The 25631-nt window shown below is 42.9% G+C and overlaps 2 protein-coding genes across 7 annotated transcripts in view; both read right to left on the bottom strand.

The window, feature by feature from the left end:
* Positions 1-8459, bottom strand: part of nsfb (N-ethylmaleimide-sensitive factor b) — an 18334-nt gene extending 9875 nt beyond the window's left edge. For 3 of the 4 annotated variants that reach the window (XM_027020918.3, XM_027020917.3, XM_081697238.1), the window contains exons 1-8: positions 8322-8459; positions 5132-5232; positions 4942-5041; positions 4102-4141; positions 3444-3610; positions 3148-3255; positions 2563-2638; positions 1-156 (exon numbers count right to left, since the gene is read on the bottom strand). In XM_027020918.3, the coding sequence (XP_026876719.2) occupies positions 1-156; positions 2563-2638; positions 3148-3255; positions 3444-3610; positions 4102-4141; positions 4942-5041; positions 5132-5232; positions 8322-8333 (760 nt within the window). In that variant the 5' untranslated portion in view covers positions 8334-8459. The remainder of the gene's footprint in view (positions 157-2562; positions 2639-3147; positions 3256-3443; positions 3611-4101; positions 4142-4941; positions 5042-5131; positions 5233-8321) is intronic. The other variant, XM_081697239.1, reaches the window with a different exon arrangement.
* Positions 8460-11039: 2580 nt separating this feature from the next.
* Positions 11040-25491, bottom strand: arhgef15b (Rho guanine nucleotide exchange factor 15b). 3 transcript variants are annotated; one of them, XM_027020958.3, is made up of 16 exons: positions 25132-25491; positions 23117-23608; positions 17768-18601; positions 17617-17665; positions 17454-17512; positions 16840-17099; positions 16371-16531; positions 15966-16118; positions 15509-15638; positions 15350-15424; positions 13902-13994; positions 13401-13555; positions 13046-13210; positions 12718-12803; positions 12394-12498; positions 11040-11891 (listed from the first exon to the last, which is right to left on the bottom strand). In XM_027020958.3, the coding sequence occupies exons 2-16, from the start codon at positions 23520-23522 to the stop codon at positions 11725-11727; spliced, it is 2898 nt and encodes a 965-aa protein (XP_026876759.3). In that variant the 5' UTR covers positions 23523-23608; positions 25132-25491; the 3' UTR covers positions 11040-11724. The 3 variants fall into 3 exon arrangements, with proteins under 3 accessions (XP_026876759.3, XP_026876758.3, XP_081553391.1); XM_027020957.3 differs by having other exon boundaries at positions 23102-23608; positions 25132-25490; XM_081697265.1 differs by lacking the exons at positions 23117-23608; positions 25132-25491 and adding an exon at positions 19689-20203.
* Between the last annotated feature and the right edge of the window lie 140 nt (positions 25492-25631).

A 25631-nucleotide genomic window follows, 5' to 3' on the forward strand; every position in this document is an offset into this window, starting at 1 on the left:
CCATCTGCTCCACTATATCCGGAGGGAAGACTCGAGAGGCGAAGGCTCGGCGGAAGATGTCGGAGAACTCCTTGTCCAGGCCTCCGATTCCCATGCGCTCGAAGTTCCAGTCAGGGTTAATGATAGACTGGCGTGCACCTCTGGTCTTCGCTTTACCTGAGGCAGAATGAGCGCAGAGACTGCAGGTGAAATTCAGCATTTAACAAATTATTAAAAGCACACACACAACACTACTGTTCACAATCCATCTATAGCATACTTAGGCTAAACCTTCACAGAGAGGGAAAATGGTAAAGTTGATAAAGAGGAAAAACAAAAATATGTTAGGACTGCCACCTTGTGGAAGAGGTTGGTAAATACAGAATTCTGATCTAACACACCTAAGCCTCTTAACACGCTTAAATACCAAGAACTGTTTTTAGATGTGAAGTGCCTCATAAACCTAAATATATGTGTACACACACACACACACACACACACACACACACACAAAAATGTAAAAAAAAAAAAAAGAAAAGAGTGAGAGAGAACTTGCTTGCACAGCTGATGAAGTATCTCAATTCAAAACATCCTGTATGTACACCAAATCAGCCACAACATTAAAACCAGTGACAACTGAACAACATTGATTATCTCTGGCACCTTAGACTGGTGTGTTGGTCAAGTGTAAGGATATGAGAGACTTGGACAAGGGCCTGACTTTGATGACTAGAAGACAATCAGAGCATCTCCAAAACAGCAGGTCTAGTGCAGTAGTTAGTAGCTACCTACCGACACTCTCTGATGGGCATGGGGAGAGGCTTCCCCTACTGCTATGATCCCACAGAGGAGCTACCGTAGCACAAACTGCTGGAAAAAAAGACTAATACTGGCTAGAATATAAATGTGTCAGAATAGCCAGTTAAGCTTGCTGTGTATGGGACTGTGTAGATGGAGATTGGTCAGAGTGCCCATGCAGACCAAGATCTCCTACAACGTGAAGGTGAGCATCAGAACTGGGCCATGGAGCAACGCAAGACGACAACCAGGGGAAGGGATGACACCAGAATCAGAAGAAGGCAAGCCGGCGGAGGCAGCGCGATGCTCTAGGTCATGCTCTGCTGGGAAATCATGGGTACTGGCATTCACGTGGATGTCGCTTTGACACGTACCACCTGCATAAACATCGTGGGCCAAGTCCAGCCTTTCATGGCAACAATATTGCCTAATGGCCATGGAATACGCCAGGATGCAGCAGATGCCATACAATTAAGGAGTGGTTTCAGGAACATAACAGCGTTCAAGTTGTTGACTTGGCCTCCAAATTCTCCAAATCTGAATCCAATATAGATATCTAGATAGATAAATATCTAGATGATAAATATCTAAATAGAAAGATACTGTATATGCATGAATCCCCTCAGTGAGCTCTTCAACACAGATGACATCAATCTAACCAAACGTGAATGTTGCGAATCCTGAGCCATTGGATCTACAGCGAGTACACTGGAGTGTCATTCAGGGTGGAGAAGTGTGATTGGTTAATAGCAAAAAGAACAAAAGTGATCATGACAGAGGGACTCAAACTACCACAAGCCTGGAGGACAGCTACTAATACCTGAGAATCCTTCTATCACAGGGTAAGGCAGGAGCTCAAGTGTCAGTCGAATGGGAGTGTTGAGATCAAAGCCATTGCTGGAAGCTGCTAACATCAAGAGCAGGAAACTCCCAACATCAGCCGCATGGTGGCGGGACCACAAAAGCGTGAAACCCAGACAAGAGTAAAGACATCCAGACCATCCAGCAGCCAGTTGCAGTGTACAGGCTGCTGGGAAGAGTATACGCTGAAAGACAAAACCAAGGATCAGGGATCATGGACTGAAACATATGAAAGGCATACGAGTGGGACAAACCGGAAGAGCAAAAGAGAGGGGCTGAAAAGAGCCAAGCCAAGACCACGCAGAGCTGTGTCGGGCTGAACCAGACATGGTGAACCAGTGATCACAGAGAGCTGCAGAAAGCAGCAGTGGTATCAAATGTCCAAAGTGACGGACAAGCTGAAGACATTCCAGGAACTGAAAGATTAAACTGGAAGATTAACACCAAAGTTGTCCTGCTGGTGATAGGGCACTTGGGGCTGTGACCCCTAAGATGCAGGAGTAGCTCCAACAGGCCCATGGAAGGACAACATGGATTTCAGCAGAGCGCAATTGTAGGAACAGCGAAAGTGCTGCGCCGCAGACCCCCAGTCCTCTGATAGAAGGCGCAAGTGTGAGGGGAAACAAACAAACAAACAAAGAAAACAAACAAAAAAAAGAAGATATGGCCATCCATGTGAAAAACAAACATGCAAACGCACATCCATCCATCCTGTCTATCCACTCACTCACTCACATTTAAAAAGCTGAAAAATCCTCTAAAAGGTGAAGTAATTAGCACTCAAGCACAGGTTCTCTTTAAGCGTACTGTGTCGCACCACTGACACTGTGCGTCTTCTTATTTTCCCTGGCAGTGTTCCATATGTATTGAGGTTGACCACAATACACCGTGTGTGTTCTGCAACTGCTGTGGGGTAACACATACCAACCAGACTGATGGAAGAGCTCTCTGCCTTCTCGAAAATCATTTGACTGTTGCCATGCAACAAGCCAACGTTAATCTGTAAAGAGGAAAGAAAAAGACAAAAAATAAAATAAGGCCTGACATTAAGACTTATGTAACCAGGGTCTCCCATCTACTGATAACTCCTCAATATTTTGTCTGAAAAGCAGACAGGATGCTTGGGAGTGGCCGCGCGTGTGGACAGTGATTAGCACCAAATTAACTTTCTACAATATCATTGTTAGACTGCACAAGAGCCACATTATCTCTCTACGAAACACACCAATACACCAAAGGCAACAGCAGAACCCAAAGGCGCAGCGAGACAGGGCAGCGCAAGCGTGTTTGGTGTCTACGTTAAAACCATGACGGATAATGAAGACAAATGGCGGCCTTCTGAAACGTGGAGACAGAAAACACCAATGCTGCTCCTCATCTGCTAACGATTGTATGCTAACTGGAGCCGGGAAGACAAGGTATGAGCTGATGGAGATGGCGGAGAAGGGGGACCGATGCTGACGGAGCTGATGAAGCTGACGGAGCAGGCTCCCCCTCTCCGAAGGGTACCTTGTTCTTCTTGCTGGAACCCTGCTCCCCCTTCAGAATGCTCGGATCCATCGCCTCGATGTCTCTGATCACCAACAGGAAGACCTTGTCAGAGAAGCTGAACACAAACTGCAAAAAACACAGAGCCAAGACAGGAAGTGTGGGTCACGTTTACTGTGGCTATAGTTCTCCTGTGTTTGGGGGAGCTCTCACTGCAGTTATGCGTTAGCTAGAGCACTGGCTTCACAGGAGGTTTGTCTCTGTGGTGTGCTGTGACCGCGCTGTGGCACTCTGCAGCCGAGTCCAGTATGCCCTACCTGCTGGCCCAAGCAAAAGGCCTGTGCGTTGAAATGCTGGATGAACTCGATGGCCATCTTGTCGGTGTCATAAGGGTTGCTGTCTGCACTCTTCTTTTGTAGAAAGTCGATTTCCAGAGACATGGTTCCCACATACTGCCTGGATGTGTCAAAGGTGTAGTTGCTCACTACAAGAGAGACAAAATACAGATGGAGACAAGACGGAGACAGAGCACCCATTACTTATCCAGTGCTCTTCAAATTTCATCCACCCCTCCTACGGACCCCTAAATATGCCCAACAAATCATCTCATATATAAAGCATAAAGCATACATTTTGCTTACTGTAACATGAGAAAAGATCTACAATGATGTGTAGCAAACATACTGTCTACAGTGTTCCTGAATTGATAACAGATAAGTTTAGCTTTCCACATGTTTTGGTATATTAGATGTATATTCTAACAGTGTTCACTGCTCTACTCATCACTAACATCTTTAACTCTAGCACACTATTTCAGGCTTTCACAGGAAGTGCCTTCAAATAGCCTGTAATAAGAAAACTCAAAATCCTGAAACAATTACAGTGAATAGCAGGCATTACCTCCTCACAAACAGAGGTGCTAACTCACTAAAATAATATTGGCTGCATGCCATCGGTGATTTTGACATCTTTTACCTTCAACATCTTGATTGAGAGAGAGACCGGCCCATTTCCTCTGAGGAAGAGAATAAACGAATGCAATTACATTTTCACCCTAAAAAGGCCCTCATCACGGGGCAGAACACTTAATATAAGGAGCTAACTAATCAGATGAAGTCAACAAATCCTACATGTTTTTATAAGAGCCTTCTAAAGGTTTCCATATATATGTGTAACTTTCTCTTAGTAACTGGCCTAACTGTACAGCAACATGATTTGCTTCTTTTGTTTTCACACTGGTGTTTTAGGCATCATTGACTAATGTGGAAAAGTCAGGCTCTCTGTGAGCACCCGTTCTCTGTAGTATTGGGCACAGAGTGTAACATCTTGCTGCACGACTAAGCCAGGATGAGAAAGTTCCAGCAGTACCTCAGTGGCCTGGCGGCTGTCATGGTTACAGACGGAGGAGAGGCGGGCGCAGGCAGGCAAGTAACAGACAATAAGACAACAAAAGCACGCTGGGTAGTGCAGCATAGACAACAACAAACATGCTACCATAAACCTGACAAAGATGGTCTTACACAGCACACTCTGCAGTGCAATCAGGTCAGAGTGGCCAGAAATAAAACACATTAGCCCTCTTTTGTCAAGTTATGGACAAAATACAGTTAGTAATTTCACCCTTTTATATTTACCACACTGAGATAGAGGCCAAAAGCCTAATAAGGCTAAGAACATGGGCCCTGAAATGGCACATATGCAGGCCCACATGCAGAACTCTACGTAGCCTACTCCACATTTCTAGGAGGAGCAGTTTAATAGGGCCGTTTATTCCAAAGGGGTGTGGCCCGCACACAGCCACCAATGCTGCGGTACCTGAGGCAGACTGAAGGCGATGGTGCTGGGCACCACGCTGTTATGGGTCTTCACCGTGAACACATACGCATGTGTGGGGGTGGTCCTGACCGTTACATGCCTGCAAAATAAGAGTTCAAAAGTGGTTTAGCAGAAGAAGCAGATACAGGGGGACAGTGTGACATCATTTAAACACGTATCAAATACTCACTGTCCTGATTTGAAGTCCTTCTCATTGGTTACCACGCAGTTCGTCAGCGACAGTTCATCTGTGGGACACCGCGCTGCTTGCATGGTCTTTGAGAGAGAGAGCTAAATAAACAACATGAAAGAACATTAGAGGTGAGCACCATAACACATGAGCTTCGCATTTCTGAACAGCGAGGCTTGCTGCTCCCGTTCCACTGTTGTTCCGTCCATGGTCCACGCATGAATTCTGGAGGATGTCAGCTCTTCATACTGCAGAGCTTCACTCCGTCGGCATGGATGGTGTGGTGTTTGTTCTTTGTCTGTACCAGACGTACATGCACAGGGTAGCGCACCAAGCCACTGAAGGCCAGTCTGGTTTACTATGTAACGGCCACAGCCAGGCAGAGGAGCCAAGTAGGAGATGACATCAGTGCTTTTGCCGCATGTGACGCTGTCGTTGTTAATGTACAGTAGATCCAGGGAGGAGGCTGTTCCATATCCCTGCTGAGCCTCATTAGCGTGACACAGTAAACGTGTCATTTTAGAGTCTCCTGAAGCCAGTGGTACCGACATGTCAGCCTTCAGCTTTCTCCTGCTCATCATTCTAAGCTGCCAATGTCCCATTCAAAAAGAGTGTGCAGTCCCAATACAACCACAGCCCAGAGTGTGCAGTCCCAATACAACCACGGCCCAAAGAGTGTATAGTCCCAATACAACCACGGCCCAAAGAGTGTATAGTCCCAATACAACCACGGCCCAAAGAGTGTGCAGTCCCAATACAACCACGGCCCAAAGAGTGTGCAGTCCCAATACAACCACGGCCCAAAGAGTGTGCAGTCCCAATACAACCACGGCCCAAAGAGTGTGCAGTCCCAATACAACCACGGCCCAAAGAGTGTGCAGTCCCAATACAACCACGGCCCAGAGCGTGCAGTCCCAATACAACCACGGCCCAAAGAGTGTGCAGTCCCAATACAACCACGGCCCAGAGCGTGCAGTCCCAATACAACCACGGCCCAGAGCGTGCAGTCCCAATACAACCACGGCCCAGAGCGTGCAGTCCCAATACAACCACGGCCCAGAGCGTGCAGTCCCAATACAACCACGGCCCAGAGCGTGCAGTCCCAATACAACCACGGCCCAGAGCGTGCAGTCCCAATACAACCACGGCCCAGAGCGTGCAGTCCCAATACAACCACGGCCCAGAGCGTGCAGTCCCAATACAACCACGGCCCAAAGAGTGTGCAGTTCCAATACAACCACGGCCCAAAGAGTGTGCAGTGCCAATACAACCACGGCCCAAAGAGTGTGCAGTTCCAATACAACCACGGCCCAAAGAGTGTGCAGTTCCAATACAACCACAGCCCAAAGAGTGTGCAGTTCCAATACAACCACAGCCCAAAGAGTGTGCAGTTCCAATACAACCACAGCCCAAAGAGTGTGCAGTTCCAATACAACCACAGCCCAAAGAGTGTGCAGTTCCAATACAACCACAGCCCAAAGAGTGTGCAGTGCCAATACAACCACAGCCCAGAGTGTGCAGTGCCAATACAACCACAGCCCAGAGTGTGCAGTGCCAATACAACCACAGCCCAAAGAGTGTGCAGTGCCAATACAACCACAGCCCAAAGAGTGTGCAGTGCCAATACAACCACAGCCCAAAGAGTGTGCAGTGCCAATACAACCACAGCCCAAAGAGTGTGCAGTGCCAATACAACCACAGCCCAAAGAGTGTGCAGTGCCAATACAACCACAGCCCAAAGAGTGTGCAGTGCCAATACAACCACGGCCCAAAGAGTGTGCAGTGCCAATACAACCACAGCCCAAAGAGTGTGCAGTTCCAATACAACCACAGCCCAAAGAGTGTGCAGTGCCAATACAATCACAGCCCAAAGAGTGTGCAGTGCCAATACAACCACAGCCCAAAGAGTGTGCAGTGCTAATACAATCACAGGTTGCCCACACAATACGTTCTCTGACCATACCGTTAAACCTGTAGCCTCCACTGTAGCAACAGAAGGATAGTTATTGCCACTAACCCTGAGGCTCAGGCGGACACCTCATTAACTGTTGAACTGTAAAAAGTGCACCAGTCCGCAGGAGAAGCTGTTAGTGGGTTCCAGTGTTCACTCCACATCCAAACACAACAAACCCACACCACATACATAAGACCCAGCCGGGCACAACATGTGCCTGGGGAAAGAGAGGCGCTCCCACCCAAATTAAAATCCCAGTTTGAAGCCCAGTGCCCACACCTGTCCTGGCAGCACATCACTCCCCACACGGTTCAGTACCATCAGACCAGAACGATTACCAAAATAGGCTACATTAGTAAACAGTGCCATACCATGGCAAGGTTTTACAGTATGGCAAATTCTGTCAGACTAGCAAGGAGTTGGATTTTAAGTGTGTTAGATTAGGGCTATAAACAGGGAGCCTTGAGGAAAAACTGATTTATCATCTATGAATCTGCTGATCTTGGAGAATAGCATGGAGCCCCATCAAACAATATTGCTGCCCCACTGCATATCTCATACGAAAAAGCCCAGTGCTGCGATTATGACCCAGTAAACTCAGACGGCTTCTCAGATTGCAAATGTAACTAGTTCCCAGTAGCGTGGACGCGTTTGTTACTTTTAAACATTAAACCTTGAGCAAAAAAAATAAAAATAAACCAAACAACAAGCACGATCGATTAATATTTTCACGTAGCATAACAACAGTAGTAATAAAAAATAATAACAATAATGGGCTGTAAGAGAATAAATGCACCGTGTATTAGTGCTGGTTTCGGGGTGCTGTAAAATGACAGCCAATAACTTTGCCAGCTAACGTTGACTTGTTACTCCTTTGATGCAGAGTACCAGCCTTGTGGAAAACGTTAGCTAACCTAGCTAACCTAGCTAACACAACGATACTCCGATCATTGCTGGAGTTTGTGCTGCTGACATTTCAGTATCTGGCGAGGCATCCCAAACCTCACAATTTCGTCACACGATGTGCTGGGGTTACAGTTATCCAGGTTAGCTAAGGGAGAGGTAAACAATCCTAAGATCAGCGAGTCGTAGCGCCTTCCGGCATATGACGCAGCACGGCTGCTAGATAGGGAACGTTGATCAACACGTCTGGACCGATCTGCCCTGTAAATATAGCGCTGTAAAAAAATTAAAAAAGAACTTGATTAAAACTAACTTTTAAAAAATCATACCCACCAAGCCAGCCATTTTGGCGTGTTTTCGCTGAACGACAGCAATTCCACGCAAGCTAGTATTGAATGACAAGTGCGTCGGCCACTGAGCGTCGATGTAGAGCAGCCTCTACAAAGGGCTCGTAACGTTGATCCCACAGCAAGGCGCAATGTGTCAAACTAAAAGTCTCTTTGCAATGACTTGCAAATCGGTCGCGCTGGTTCGTGGAGACGTGCAAGCGCACAAACAGGTCTCAAGAACACGCAGACGTGTGGGAGATGCAAAAATGTTGTTTCCTATTTTCATGACTATTTTCAATTGCAAAAAGAAGTATGTGAGACTGTAGTGTATTCACCTGAAGATATAATTGGTTATTGCTAATTTTGTTATGGCAGTGAACATACAGGAGCGACAGCGCAATCAAAATTCACAGATGAGGAAACCGACCAAAATATGTGGCACTGAAACATTGTTATTATTGCTATTCACTATGATGGCAGTAAAATTAATATTTACATAAGTGTGATATGTCCAATTATTTTAAATTATTTTAATTATATACATTTCGTGCTTAATGAGACGCCAACTGTCTGGTTCAAATTCAATCATATTTCGTCACAACAGAATTGTTTGTCCGTAACAAAATTGTATATGTATTTATATCTCTGCTTGAATGCGCAAAATTGCACTTGAATTTGCGTTAAGAGCAGGTGGGAGGAGACGATAACGTCCTCTTAACTGGACTGCAGAAACCCGAAACGTTTAAATAACTTAATGGATTTACATTTGCATTCACATTTACGGCATTTAGCAGACGCTCCTATTCAGAGCGACCTACGAAAGTGCTTTGTCATTTACTCATAGAATACATCCTAGTACAGTACAATAGCTATGAATATGTTAAACAAAACTTGCTTCTTTGCATAGCCTTCAGGTCCGAGGAGGCTGTAACAATTTTATAGTAAGACGAAATCGGTTCAGAATACCGTCGGATTTTACATGCCACTCCACCCACATTGTCAAAAGCGCATTTATTTCTGTTCACCATATTAACAAAGCCCCTTGAGTTTTAAAACACATAATGAGGATTGGTGGATTCATGTTCGACCTTCTAAAAATAAGTGCTGCGAAGTGCTGATGTGCTTTTCATTATACAGTATGGACGGCATTATTTAAGACAGGCAGTGTACAGAAGGCATGACATTAATCTTGGCTACTCTTATTCTGACCACACATTGGTGTTTTAGCACGATTGCAAACTAACTAGGCTTCCAATGGGCTGATCTTGTGCTAGTCTTCTAAGAAGCACCTGAACTGGATTCCGAATGCGGCTTCCTTTACGAGTGCTCAGAGTGACATCTGGGATAAACTCAGTTCCTCACCCAGCCTGTGGAGTCTGAAATCTGTGGTGGTCAGAGATGGGTGATAACATTTACATTTAATCCGTTACATTTAACTTTTTGAACATATTGTACTTTAAAGAGTTGTTTTGAAAGAGGGTACTTTATACTTTTACTCGGGTACATTTGATAAGTTAAAAGTGTACTCGTCAATGTTATATTCGTCAACGATCGTCAACGTTACATTTTAAAATGTTTTTTACATGTACTTTTCGCCACAACCTGTCACGTGTGGGAGAGTTAGTGAAATGCCTAAAGATGATCACTGAGATGATCTTTTTTCTTCAGTAAGTTAGACGACTAGACAGTAGACCGACATAAGGACCAACGAACAGGCACCTTTTCCGGCGTGGGACTCAAATGAGTACATTTATGAAAAGTAGAACAAATATATAATTTTCTTTAAGGCTCACACATGTATATATGAAATTGGTGCGCTCTTTTAATGCTCTGTCATTAATATGAAAGTAAAGTGCGGTCCAATATAAATGATATTCTAAGAAAACATAGCTAGCTAGCTACATAGCTATAAATTACAATTCAAGCGAAAATTAACTAAATCTTATAAAGGTTTCAAGGTTCTAAAAATTAAGGTTTGTTATTGAGTTTATATACTGATATTTCTTTCGAGCACATACAGGCGCAGTTGTTAACTACGATATTTAGCCAACCATCCGGTTTGACTGAACAGTCGCAATTTCACTGTAAATATAATGAAAAAGTAAAATTTCTAGTGACAATGGACAAGAACACGGAATATTCCCAGAAATTGTACTAATCACAAAGTCAACATCAAATCCAGCGTGATGCTTGCGATTTATGTTATATTCGCAATAAAAATGAAAAACCTCACGTAGCATATTAACAAAGTAGAACAAAGACCCAGTGCAAAGAAAAACAGCTGTTTATTAAGCATTTTTTGCACGACGAATCCAAATCTTTTCAGAATTTCCCTATCAACCGTAGGATTTTTTGTTGCAGCTTATTTGCATGTCTACGTGTTTGGCATTTAGCATACATCTACAAGAGCGCTTATAGCTGTCTAAAATAGGACAAATACATCACAGGCGATTATATTCACATAGCGTTATGTATAGCCGGCCTATGGAAAATCGGTACCAAAGAAACCGATCTATGTTGGCAAAGAGGGATATTAACACTCAAGAGGGATATTAAAGTTTGAACAGATTTTAAGTGTAATAACAGCCTTATTTATGAATAAGTAAGACATACTTAATGTAAAATTCACTTTAAAACCATGCCTGACAGAAACAACTTTAAACAGATTTGAATTCAGAGTAAAAATAACTATAAGAACCTCATTTTAGTTTGGGACACACACACACACACACACACACACACACACACACACACACACACACACACACACACACACACACACACACACATCAGTGTCTAAAGATGACACACCAGGATATGCTTGTAGCTGTGTTCTTCATTTTAATACAAAGATACATGCCTGAAGAGAATGACCAAATATCTAAACCTGGGAAAAATAACCTGTATATCACAACAAAATAAAATGTAAATAAACTATACAAGTATAAGCATACACACCTTGCATATATACAAAAGTAGACACACACACACACACACACACACACACACACACAATCGTATAAAGAGAATATGTTTGTGAGACATCCATACCTTTACAATATAAACATTTCAGTAAAACTCACTAAGCACATGAAGTCAGCACCTGGGTAGATGGAGTTACAGTGGCAGTGGTGCACACTGCAGTGGTCTACGGCAGTTCAGGTCATGCAGCACCGGTATGCACATGTGTGTTGTCTATTCTCCAGAACCTAGAATGTGGTCTTAAAGCCTCCAGACAGTTCTCTGAGCACAAATGGTCCTACTACAGTGCTATGTGAGAAAGGGTCCTTGCCTGATTTAAAAAGTTCTGTGTTTGATTCAGATTCTGTGTCTGCTTGGCTGTGAACTATTGTGTCTAGCTATTAAACGGTCTATGTATGAATAGTTCTGAAAGGGTCCATGTTTGGTTATGAAAGGTTCGATAACTTATGGGTAACACTGGAAGCAGCCTGGATGACACGGTAGCGTTCCCGCAAGTTTCGCCGCCGCACATGCTCGTTGGTGATTTCCGCAACATTTGCAACAGGAAACCAGCCCTTCTGACCGTCAGACATCCGAATGCCTTGATACCAGCCTGATAGAGGAGGGACGGAAGAGGAGGAAGACACAGGGAATCATACAGAGGTTAAAATAAGGCCTGATCAGTTTCACAATCTGAAAAAAATCCCAATACAAGAAACATTGTGGCATATCTTAATTACTTAGTCACTTAAATACACAAAACTGTCAATGTTAAGAGTTCAGTGGTAATTATTATTCAGGAGAAGTTTAGTACCTCACAAAATCACAAATATGAATCCAAAGAATACTATTACAGTATACTGGTCTTTTGTAAGTAAGTTCTAAATTGATTATACAAAATGTCATGAGAGTAACAATGAGTAGATTGCAGAACAATAATCATTTTGCTTTATTTCCAAATATCTGTGGAAACTATATAGCCTCTGTTGTAACTCTGCAAGTAACATGACTTTATTTATTACATGTGACAACATGCCTGCCAGAAGACACACCCTTGTGAGGGATAAATTCACATTATTCTTCTGCACTGGTATTAAAGGTGGAGTGAGACTCACCCTCATTGGCTTTACGTATGACATTAATGATCTCTGGTGGATCCAGATTTAGCTCGTCAGTCTGGTTTGCCACATACTGTTCAACACACTGCACTTGAGGGCAGTCTGAACATGAACATACACACACACACACATACACAAACACACACTTAGTAGCATGAAATACTGGCTCACATATCTGCTGTTGGTCTATGCACCTCAAGATCATTTGCACTAATAAACAATGCAATCTGTCACTAATGACCATATAATGCAGGTACGTTTATACACACCACCCACTATGCCCTTTAGACCCACACACACCAGCCATGCTCATATGCTTACCCCAGTCTTCATATATGACTTCATCCTGGTCTCCATGCGGATCATCAGGGTTGGGGAATGCTGCGAGCCATCTGTGCATGTCAGACCTGGGTGGAGACACAAGCGGCTTTATTAAGCATCTCAAGTAGCCCAGTCGAGGGGCCCTAATGAGCAACTCATGCACCAACTGCATGCAGCCTCGTTCCCACACAATATAAAAATACTCATGCTTCATGCGTCTCTATCAGGAATCATCCAAAAGTTGTCGATACGAAAGGCCGTGTTTAACGGCTGGAATGTCGGTACTGAAAGGGGGGTCTCGGCGGCAGCATGCCACTCCCGTGCTCACTGAGAGGGTGCTTTCAGGAGCCTCTCCATCATGCGTCCCTGGTGGTTCTCCAGGAGTGTGAGGTTGAAGCAGTTTTCCAAGCTGGGGCTGGGCGAGTCCTCAGAATGTTCTTGCACCTGCACCAGGGAACGGTGGGCGTGGTCCATCACCACATAGCGCTCCGCCCTGCAGCACACAGGAAACGGGGGCACTGACGGTAGCACTGGCCTCTTCATTCGACTTAGGTGTACTAACTTAAATTTGGCAGGGATACACACTGCAGGGTGCTGACACACCTCTTTATGTAACTGCCAATGTCATGCCTGATGCAAGCATAACTGAAAATGAAAGTAAAAGATTTAGTTAGAAGCAATACCCCTTCTTGTTGGCGATGATGAGCAGGTCATTGAAGAGGAAGAGGAAAACAGGGCTGAATCTGGGTTTGAGGTTGAAGAGCGTGGCACCTTTGGCTAGCTCCTGTAGCTCCCCTCGCTTTTCCAAGAAACGGTTTTGTGAGATGATCGGCACTGCCTGATCACATTTAAAACAGAGCCTTTTTACAATGCATCCAATTAGGCCCCTCATTAAACATTTTTCATCTCATTCAGCTTAATTAATGACCAATTACTACAGACAAGATCATTTCTCCTTATTTAGCTTAATTAAATTAAATCATATATTATAAAATGTCTTTCCAAATGTTTTTGCTTTATATTGGTGTTACATTTGAGGACCATGGAGCGCATCTTACATTTCCATCACATTTTATCAAATGTGTCACATTACCTCCATTTAGGGATCCCCATTTCTGATGTAAGAGGACTCACATGCTTGTAGAAGAAACATCAAAGCATAGTCACGCCAAATGCCTGCCCACCTTCAACTTGTCAAACTCCAGCATCTTGTTGATCTGAATAAGCTCCTCCACTTGTTTCATCTTTCCAACCTCAGTGTTACACACTGCTATAATCTGTGTTTTTGTGTATTTGTTTTTTAGGGTGTGGTTTGGTATAAATGGTATGTGTGTGTATGTGTGTGTGTGTGCATGTGTTTATATTTGTATGTGTTTTTATAATTGTATATGTGTTTGGGTATTTTATGTAGTGTGTGTGTGTGAGTGTGTGTGCGCGCGTGTGTGTGTGTGCATGTGTTTATATTTGTATGTGTTTTTATAATTGTATATGTGTTTGGGTATTTTATGTAGTGTGTGTGTGTGAGTGTGTGTGCGCGCGTGTGTGTGTGTGCATGTGTTTATATTTGTATGTGTTTTTATAATTGTATATGTGTTTGGGTATTTTATGTAGTGTGTGTGTGTGAGTGTGTGTGCGCGCGTGTGTGTGTGTGCATGTGTTTATATTTGTATGTGTTTTTATAATTGTATATGTGTTTGGGTATTTTATGTAGTGTGTGTGTGTGAGTGTGTGTGCGCGCGTGTGTGTGTGTGCATGTGTTTATATTTGTATGTGTTTTTATAATTGTATATGTGTTTGGGTATTTTATGTAGTGTGTGTGTGTGAGTGTGTGTGCGCGCGTGTGTGTGTGTGCATGTGTTTATATTTGTATGTGTTTTTATAATTGTATATGTGTTTGGGTATTTTATGTAGTGTGTGTGTGTGAGTGTGTGTGCGCGCGTGTGTGTGTGTGCATGTGTTTATATTTGTATGTGTTTTTATAATTGTATATGTGTTTGGGTATTTTATGTAGTGTGTGTGTGTGAGTGTGTGTTTGCGTGCATGTGTGTGTGTGTGTGTGCGCATGTGTTTATTTTTGTATGTGATTTTATAATTGTATATGTGTTTGGGTGTTTTATGTAGTGTGTGTGTGTGTGCGTGCGCGTGTGTGCATGTGTTTATATTTGTATGTGTTTATATAATTGTATATGTGTTTGGGTATTTTATGTAGTGTGTGTGTGTGAGTGTGAGTGTGTGTGTGTGTGTGTGTGTGTGTGTGCGTGCATGTGTGCGTGTAAAAACAGAAAGGAAGAGAGAAGAGAAATTGAGCATTCATGCAAAATATTTGGGGTGCAGCAACAGCAGTACAACCATGAATTGTATTTCACACAAATGTTTTCAGCTATAATTAACCCTGAAAGAGGCTGTACAAGCAGAGTAACAGCTTTTTTCCTATTCATCCAGTGTTTATTTGCACAGTGTTGAACTCCTATCGTATCACTACTCATCGCTGAGTATTTTTTCCCAATTAGGCCCCTCATTATACTAAACCCTTTATGCTTCTTCCTCATCACTGGCTCAGGCACCAACTCGCCATCATGGGAACACAGTTATTGGGGATATCAGGATACAGCAGCAGGAGGAGGAAGTTTACCTTGGACACAGAGGCCAGTGCTTTGGAAGCAGACTCTTCCTCCTTTGTTCCCACGGCTGTTCTCTTCAGGATGTTCTAATGAAAATAAACAAAGGCTAAATTGGGCTGTTGGGCTGTCCACAGTGAAACCACGTACGCATCGAGGTTGCATGTGTCTACCTCAATAAGCATCTTGATGCGTGTAATCCGCTGGAATGGCAGCAGCAGGAAGGATACGAATGGCAGACGCTGGCACTTAGGGGCCTCCTGCAGGCGGGCGATCACAGTTGCGAACTGCTCGTTGGACTGCCTGTGGACGCACATGACCCACAACCTCGATGATTAATGTGGAAGCAGCCACTGTAACAGCAGCTTACTGTAACAAGGATGGACTGATGTCAAAGACAACTGTCGCACACCGTACATAGCATGACTAAGATGGACCAAAGTGACAGAGATATCCGTGGAAGAGGCAGTGATGTTTACTTTCAAACTCTATGGAGATGATGTTCAGAACAACAACGGGATGTAAATGTGTGTGCAAAGACAGGATGGAAGGGATACGTAAAGCTCCTTGTTGTGTGTGTGTGCGTGTGTGTGTGTGTGTGCCTGAGCAGGCTGGCGGATGCGTCCTCACATGAGCGAGCTGTAGGTCTTCTCCTGGTAATTCTGATTCCGAACATAGTCGATGTATGCCGGAAAGTTATGCTGCGCGTGGTAATTGATAATGTCGCAGATGTCGGTGACCAGTAAACGTTCATCCAGTCTTTCCTCCAGGTCCTTAAGAAACCTGACAAAGCCAGATACATTTAAAAGACTGCCCTCCGTTACAGACAGCCATGGCCCACTGGTTGACTTCAGCAATGTTACAATGGCAGTGTAAAGCTCCGCCTTTTAAAAAGTGTTTCAGCACAGAGGCAGATTTCCTTAGTGTGAATATAAAGTGTCTGAGTGTTAGTGTGAATATAAAGTGCCTGAGTGTTAGTGTGAATATAAAGTGCTTGAGTATGCCTTAAAGTCTGAATAACAGCCTCTCACTTACTTCTCGCTGACTTCTCGGATGCGAAGGATGTTGGAGAAGAGGGTTTTTTTGTCTAGGTTAATAAGCGTTTCATTCAGTTCCCATGAATCCAGAAAATGATCAGTCAAAACACGCAGGGAACGCAAATAGGACACCTCTGACGTCAGCACTTCGAACATGCTCTGGACCCACCAACGAGATCAACATACAACACAATGCACAGCAATGCTTAACCCGTGTATAAACTCACACAGCATCCAAAAGAAGATGGTTTAACTAGTTAAAAATGTAATCAGATCAAATTATGCCTCATGAACTGAAATCCAGTTTCATTACAAGTCTTCTCTGACAATCACTGTTTTCTTTACTCCTCTAAGGTCTAGCATGACAGCAGTGTTATATAAAAAATTGTAGTAATACCCTTACGCCACCCGCTGTTAACACGTTCACCTCTTCCTGCCCTGCCCTTCAGCCCCTTTGCCCCGCCCACCTCCTGGTACTTGCACTCTTCTGGGGTGAGAGTCTGCAGGATTCCGCTCTCTCGGACCGCGGGCAGGTCCTGCCACAATGTGCTTTGCAGACTGGGGACAGGACTACTCCTGGACCCCCCTGCTCCTGTACCCGAGCTGGCCGCTATGCGAGGAAACTCTATCTGGAAGTCCATGCTGGTCTTACTTATGTTGCGACACACCGTCTGGCGACGGATCTCCTTGGTTATGTACGATTCAGTATACACTTGGTACAGGAGCTCTGCGTCATGGACAAAAGATGTGGGGAGGGAAAAAAGCATGAAATCAAGGTGAAAAACATCTACATTTTTAAAATTGTAATTAAATGTCTTTCAACACTGATGCTTAAGCTTATTCTTAACTAATTTATTTCAGAGTTCATGTTTTGCAGATAATACTAATCCATATACCAGTCAACTCCTAAATTATTAGCATGAGAGTGAGTGTCTCATGAGTGAATGACAATAATCTGGTTAACTCATCAGGTCTATTTTGAATTACATAATTGCATAAACATGCCATTATCTGTAAAGTTCTTTTGTTAACATTACTCATATTGCAAACACTGAGCCATCAAACTCTGAAGCACACGTACCCTCTGGCATATGGGCTTCCATATCTAGGGACTTCTGCCGAGTGAGGGTAGCAGGCCGCCTGCGAGAAGAAGTGTCAACAAGTTACTGGCACCGCATACCATAGACACATGGCCCAGGCTCAGGATGCAGAATGGCAGAAATGATGGAGAATTAAATATTTACTTTTTCTCCTGTTTTTCCACATCCCCTGCAGAGCTCCCTTCAACTTCATCTTATTTTAAAGAGAAAGTCCAAGGATTACACATCACAGATCGGTGCATTATAAAAACACACACTGCGCGCTGATTTTCTAATCACTTGTTATGTGCGGTACCTTTACACGTGGAAGACTGGCTGATGAGGTGTCTAGAATTGGCCTTTGCTAGAATTGGCGGTGCAGGAGCTGGCCTGAGTGGCTTAGGGCTGCGTGGTGGACTGTCCACAGCAGGGGGCAGTTTGGAGACTGAGGGCACCTGCATCTGAGCCAGAGGTGTGCTCCGTGGAAAGCGTGGAGTTTTGGCCTTATCCAGGGGCATCCGGGGCGGAATGTCAGGGGGAGAGCACTCTGCTTCTCCTTCTGTGGTGATCTGACAGGGTGGGATTACGAGAACCTGAAGACTTGCATCTCTGGGGACAGTAAGCAGATCTAGGCTAGCTTCATAAATGGATTCCTCCTCTGGAAAAGAGTTTGCTTTGATGGGGCTGGTCTGGGGGAGGGGCTTGACGGAGGTCAGGGCAACCTCCGGACCAGGGTCAGACCTCCTCCTCAGCTGCCCCTCTATGAGGTCCAGCGTCACCTGAAACTTCTCTTTATTTGTAAGCGGGGCTTTGTCCTCACACTTCTCCTCTTCTTCTGAGGACCCACTCGTCGTCTCCTCATCCTCATCCTCATCCTCTTCCGTGTCGCTGGTCTCGCTCTCGTCCTCTCCCGCACACTCCTTGGGGTGCTCCTCCGGTCTCGGCTCGGCCAGGCAGCCCTGGCGCACCTCCTTCTCCTCACCCACTTTTTCATCGTCAGGTATGGGCACCCACACCAGCTTCATGCCAGGCCGGTGCAGGTGGCATATGCAGCTGCAGGCCCGCTGGCACTGTGGCTCAGCGGGGTGGCTGGGCTTCTGCTCCGGCCTGGTCCCAGCACTCCACAGCGCCACCCCTCTGGCATCATGAGCTGGGAGTGAGCATGAGAGACAGCCTGTTACTCGCAAGGCGTAGTTAGCCATGGTTGGGTTACAATGGGATTTGTTTGTTTATTTTCTTTATGCACACAGAAATTGCATGTGTGTGACACAATGGGTGAAATGTGTGTGAATGTGAAAGCTGTTCCTGGCTGCCATCCAACTATGAGAAATATTTGTTAGAGAGGAACTGTTAAATGAACATATACTGCTTTTCTCTAGTAATAAACTAATCTCTTCCTCAAATCTGCTAAGAGATTTTTGTAACAAACAGCAAATAATCCTCCATAATATGAGAATAATGTAACAGTACAGAACTGCCTACCATGCAGCCCATACATGATGTGCAGCCAGTTTAGAGCTAAAGGAACCAGCCATACAGTGCCACTGCAAGCCCCAACAGCAAGCTTAATCAGAAAGATTTCAAATATATTTATTACTTTGTATTCCATAACACTGAGGCAAAATATATTCAGGAAAATCAGCATTAGCAAACCAGGTTTAGAAAGGCATAAAGCCTCTGAAACTGATCTAATGTAAAAGCATTTTTAAAATTTGCTCCCAGCCAATCAGGGTAACATATCCACTCATCCATGTGATATATTCTCAGCAGTCACTTTTTAGGTTCACCCACTCCATATTTGTAGCTAATAAAATGACATATGTTTTTCTTAGATTCTTTACATTTCTAAAACCTTTTTGGCACCACTGTTGTGTTCAAATATTAAATCCACATGCTTTGTGAACGGCCAGTTCTGACAATGGGGTGGGTGCTATTCGCACATTTTTGTTCTATGTACTATGTATACATGTTTGCACTTTACACACAAACATTTATAAATATTTATAAATCTAAAACGTGTTTACAAGGCCTTCCAGAATGCTCCCTCTCATGGATTCCACACTGAGCCACAATTCTACCCTCTTAGAACGAACTGCCTTTGGGGCATCCCTTAATAAGCAGGAAAATGTGCATTAAAACATCCAGATGTCACCTTTGGTCAAAAGCAAGTCCCTCATGAAAGGAGCCTGTAAGTCCTGAGTAGTGCGTAATGTGTATAAATAACAGTTTACGATTACCTGTAAAAGTCATGGTTTCCTGTACAGCTATAGAACAAGCAGGCGCAGTGGTGTAAATCTAATTAAATCTGCCTCAGATTTAATCTGCTAATTAAATCTGCCTCAGTAATCTCGAGATGAGAACAAGGACAGAGAATTTAGTTAAACAAAGAATAATACACAGATAGTGAGGCAGTCGTCTCAGCATGATATGGAGACACAATAAGGACATCAGAACATTATATTTGAGATATACTATATTGCAAACAATGTGTCACCACAAATTCATAAACGTATTAAATGAGTCCAGTGTGTCAAGACAAATTTCACCAATTTGCGTAACATCAAGTAACAATATGGAAGTCACTTAAATGAAACTTTAATGCATTTTATGGCAAGCCATTCGCAAAGTTAAAAACATCAACATAAAAATCTTGAATGCATCTAGATGTAACCTAGATGCTGTGTTTTATATAGATATATATTAAAAAATTGGCAGGACATTCATCATTTTGATGAAACATTCCACACTTTGTCAGCTGTGTAACAACATGACCTGAAAGGAAGCTCTCTCTTGTAACCAATGGGAAACCAGTTTCCCAACCAATTCATCATCAGATATCTCTGCAGGAAATAAAAAACACAAAGCAGAGAAGAAAACAGGAGAAACAACACACTCTATAAATACCAAAATATAAAACACACAAACCTCCCCAAGGAGGCAGGTTTCAAATATGTTCCAGCCATCTGTAAAATATAATAATAATAATAATAATAGTAATAATAATAATAGTAATAATAATAATAATAATAATAATAATAATAGTAATAATAATAACAGTAATAACAGTGATAATAACAACAATAATAATAATAGTAGTAATAATAGTAATAATAATAATAGTCGTAGTAGTCATAATAATAAGAATAGTAATAGTAATAATAATAATAATATTAATAGTAATAGTAATAATAATAATAATAATATTAATAGTAACAATAATAATAATAATAATAATAATAATAATAATAATTTCACATACTGTGAGTCTGAAACCACTGAAACCTTAACTCTCAAGCCTCAAATGTGCTATTTTTTTCATAGTCCTTCACTTTCCAAAGGTTTTGTTAGCTTGCCACTACTATGTTGAGGTTATCTATACCTGTTACGAAATACCATCATAAACCGAAGCAAGAAAGGGAACATTTCCATACAGGATTCAAGCAAAGCATTAGCCAGTGAAGCCAGTGCCCACAAACCCATGTTAAACCCACCATCTAGCGAATGTTCGACGCCACCTCCACAGCATATACACAAAAGTGTTCAAATGTTGCTTTCTGGATCACCTCTTCTGATCAGTTTACCGCCCGTTACTTCTCCTCGTCTCCGCCTCCTGATCAGGTATCCACGCCGTTGTCCTACAGTATTCTTGGAGCTAGCATTTATCAGTGCTGCTACCTGCTGCTGCACTGACCCACTGTGTTGTGATGACGCGTCTTCACCCAAAGCATCCAGCAAATTTCTTTAAAAACATTTTACTATGGTAGAAAGCCAAGCAGCGAGGTCCGCATCTACTGATCATCTGACAAGCTTGGCTTTTTTTTTTGAGTTTACAACTGCTGAGCTACAAAGGTGGGACACATAGTATATTGAAACCATGATTCAAACTCTCTAGGCCAAAGTCACACCAATAAACCTATAAGCATGCAAAGAAAGAGAAAAAGCTGTCAGGCTGCTTACTGACATTGGTGGGACTACAGGACTCTCTGTAGTCCTTCTACTTCTACTGCTCAATCAACAGAATAGTTCTTTAGTGTCAACCATGTTTTCTTAAGTCACAACCTGTTTATAGTTCACACCAAACAACTCTAAACTTAAAGTGGTTTTAGAGTTTGGAGATTTTAGAGTAAAGTCCAGATTCTCATTCAGTTCTTTTGATGAATTTCCCCGATTCTCAAGTTTAGGCATGATACTTAGACTCAGTCAAGTTTCTATAAAATGCATCATAATTCTTTCATGATGATGTAATCTGGAACTTTCTGAGACTTCCTTAATCATGCATGTCACTGTCAACTTTGCACAGTTCTCTAACAGAATAGAATAGAATAACTATCTTTGTTGTCTTTGCACAAATACGACAATCTTTTCACCTCTGTAGTTCCACAGATATTAAGATTGCTATCAGGACATAGTGCTCTGTACCATGCCGCTGTATCAAATGTCATTTTGTGCGACATCCCATACTTATTGCATAATAATATCTTTGAACATTGATCACTCACCAAATATTGACTGTATGATTTCTTTAAAAGGAAAGTTAATAAATAAAACTCAAAACACAAATAAAAAAAAAGAAAAAAAAAAGCAGGTCAGAATCATATCTGCTGAGCAGAAGGTAAAATACCCCATAGGATGGAATCATCAGACATCTCAAGTCTCCCATACAGGCTTTGAGAATCACACGTTACGGGACAGATCCCAAGGTCTCACCCACAACCAATCAAATCTCACGCATCACAAAAAACTTGGCCTTAAAAGTCTATATAGAAGAGCTTATTGCTTTGACTATATTTGCAGTGACGATAACAAAAGTTGAAATCTGTTGGATAGATTACCCACCCCCCACCCCCACTCTGGGCTGAAAAATATAATAAGGATGACCACACAGCCCCACCCATGTCTATCCAAAATTTTAAGTGACCACTTACCCCCACCCTCCAAGTTTCACACTTTGTAAAGTGACCTTGAGAGGTATGTATCACGTATAAGAATTGACAATGGAATAATGTCATCTCATTATAACAAATTATTAATACATTATAATAAATTATAAAATGCCCATGGCTGGAATCTGTGACTGGAATCTCATAGCAAACTGCTTGAGTTACCAGAATGATTTAAAACTTAGTGTTTTAGGTGAGCTACTTCCCAGACATCATGTTCTTTTTTACAAAAGGAACAATTTCTGCTTCTTGGCAAAGATTTTGCAAAAAATGTACACATGGCAAACTAAGTCAGAGAAACGAACCATTTACATCTTCTCTATAGGGTACCATGCATGTGGTAATTATCCGCAGCTGGGCTCTGCTCCCTGACTCCTCCTTTATTCTCTCTGAACCAACAAAACTTGCTTTCTTCACTTCATAAGGGGGACTAAATATAATCAAGCCTAGAGTGTTTGCCACACACTGAATCGAAAGCGACTAGATAAGTAAATGCATAGCAAAAAAGAATTCCTGTTTTTCTTACATTATGTAAAGTTTTTGAAGCAAGTTATGCGATTTAAATAATATGACAGAGGAAACATGAAAGCAGTGTTAGATCCACAGTATGCTTTGGTGCCTTCTGTCTAGATGGCATGTAATTAGCAAGAAAAAGGGGCATGCTGGTTAAAAAAAAAACAAAAAAACAAAAAACCCAAAAACAGCTCTACCTGCTGGACTGTCACCTGTGACAAGAAGGATGACACCATCTCCCCGTCCTTCACCAACTGCTGCTGGCTTGTTCCTCCCCTCTTGTTCAGCCTCCTGCTGGAGTTTCTTGCTTTGCTTCTCAGGCAGTGGGGGGGCCTGGTCAACCCTGATCTTGGGAGGGAATCTGGACCTGGGCTTGACCGTTGGGGGTCTTTTGGTCCTCCTTCTGGAGCCTCTACTGCCAATGGCTTCACTGAAGCTCTCTGCATTTGGCTGGTTGAACTTGCTGACTATCTTTTGTACATTCCCAGAAATCCTAGCCGGTGTGGTCCTAATCGTAGGAGGGGTGTCTGAGGTGCCATTTGTAGATTTTAAAGGGAGAGGGGGCTTGCGTTTGACCTCTGGTTTTGGGGGAGATTCCACAGTCTGTGGAGCAGACATGTCACTAGCTGTTGACTGTTTGTGCTGTGAGACCTGGTCACCATCAGACCAGGCAACAGAGTCACTCAGGGCTTTCTAATTTCATCCTGCAAGAGAAATGTGTTTTAGTGAAAGACAAAATATGGTTGAAGCAAAACATATTTAAAGCAAACTAGTAGTGAACAATGTGGTACGTTTCTCTTATTATTTTTAAATAATAGGTCAGATTAGATGAAGAATCAAATCGCTTTGTAGTTCTCAAATGAATCAGTTTATGTTCCACTTTCAGCAATTTTATCTGGTAAAAATGACTTATTGCTATTTTAACTGCACCTATAGTCTCAGTCTATTACACCTTATAGTAAACAAATTGCACAAGGGCACACTTTGGCTAATTATCTTGGTATAATAACTAGTTTAACTCATTCAGTTGTGACCAACCCAGTATCATAAATGGCACATCAATTAACTTTTCAGAAAGCTTCCAGAAGTAGATTACAGATTCAGCTGCATTCAGCCAGACTTTAACCTTACACATCAGGTGTATTGCACATCTAAAGCAAACAAAAATCTTTATATTTTGAGTCCACTTCATGGTTGCAGAGTATTACAGAAAAACACAGACAGTGTGGAAAGTCTGTAAGGTTGGTTTTCCTGGTTTGGCTTACCATACTCAAGGGATTTAGGAAAGGAAAGTGTTTCACAGTTCCCTTCCGACCTCAACAGCTCGGCTTCTGGACTGAACTTTGGAATTTCTCCTTCTCTGCCTGACTCATTTCTCAAACAGACTCAGCAAGTCTAACAGGTTGCTGTGTGGTGCCATGCTTGATCAAAAGTGTATACTCAGGCGGATTCGGAGGATTCCTCTTAGGTGTCCTGTAAGAGCAAGTGACTGAAAAGGAGGTTTCTCCCATTTTCTCATTTTCTACCTTCTTCTCATATTTAGAACTATGAATATCTTGTATATAGCTTTCCTACAGCATAACATTTCATTCCTTTGTATCTATCCTTTTCTAAGAAGTCATGTATAACCACTCCCTGATCCTTGAAAAAAAGAAAACCAAGCACTCTGCCTTGGAACATCCCCATTGCTTACTCTTCCTGTTGTGAACTTTGCCACTGCGTCTCAGGTTCCAGAGCATGTATCCCCTTGGGCATGTCCCTAGCTTTTAGCTTCCAATATCTAGTCAGATGATTGTTTTGATCACTAACAGGACAGTGTCAGTCAGCCATGATGGGTTAGTAAGACAACGTTTCAATGCTTAAGCGTGTTTTCACTGTTATCCACTCTATAATGTATTGCGCAGACTGATTCGCATGTAAAAATGACAATGAATGCATTAAGCGTCGGCTGCTGCAGTGTATGTGTGTGTGTGTGTGTGTGTGTGTGTGTGTGTGTGTGTGTGTGTGTGTGTGTGTGCGCGCGCACGCGCGCGTCTCAAGACAAGAAGGTGGAAATATAAGTCTTTCGTAAAGTAACTGCTGCTTAATAAAGCATAATAAAGCAAGATATAAAGCAAGATGACAAAACACAACAAAATGTCTAAAACCATACACAGGTATACTGCACTCAGTCTCAAAGCAGGGCAATGAAAATATCCGTGAACATCTGAAATCAAAAGGTACTCACCCGGTGTGTTCAGTCCTTTCGATTAGAAGGTGCCATAAAGCAAACTCCGGAGACAGAACGGTGCATTTCAAGGAGCCTAATCTCAATTACCGCATTCATAAAGTAACTATTATTATGTTCAGTAAAAACGTATCAGCGATCAGTGAATAAACAAAGCAATTAATTTTCATGTGTGGCACCAATGGAAGTGTATCAATTTAAGGTGCGACACCGTGTCCCACCGGTCCATACTTTATATCCAGCGTGGTCTGATCTGCCGGACCTTTTGTTTATTCCACGGAACGTTTGCCGAATCCCACGCGCATCCCTCGGTCTTTGTTTTCCTGCTCGTGCGTGCGTGCGTGGTGAGGAACCAAGCCGGGCGGACGACTCCCCGACTCGAGTACCCCTCCCTCTGTCCCCTCCCCTGCTCTTGTCCCCTCCCTCTGTCCCCTCCCCTTCCTACCTTATCTACTCTGTTTCTATTCTATGATATTACTAGAACGTTCCCTGTGGCAGAT

This window comes from Electrophorus electricus, chromosome 15 (genome assembly GCF_041902795.1).
Source record: "Electrophorus electricus isolate QZ-2024a chromosome 15, ASM4190279v1, whole genome shotgun sequence".
Classification (NCBI taxonomy): domain Eukaryota; kingdom Metazoa; phylum Chordata; class Actinopteri; order Gymnotiformes; family Gymnotidae; genus Electrophorus; species Electrophorus electricus.

Excerpts from the sequence above, each read along its gene's own strand:
- arhgef15b (XM_027020957.3), bottom strand. The coding sequence starts at position 23,522 with ATGTCTGCTCCACAGACTGTGGAATCTCCCCCAAAACCAGAGGTCAAA. Across the intron at positions 17,666-17,767 it reads CCAGTCTTCCACGTGTAAAG|ATGAAGTTGAAGGGAGCTCT; the intron begins GTACCGCACATA and ends CTTTAAAATAAG. Across the intron at positions 17,513-17,616 it reads GTGGAAAAACAGGAGAAAAA|GCGGCCTGCTACCCTCACTC; the intron begins GTAAATATTTAA and ends TTCTTCTCGCAG.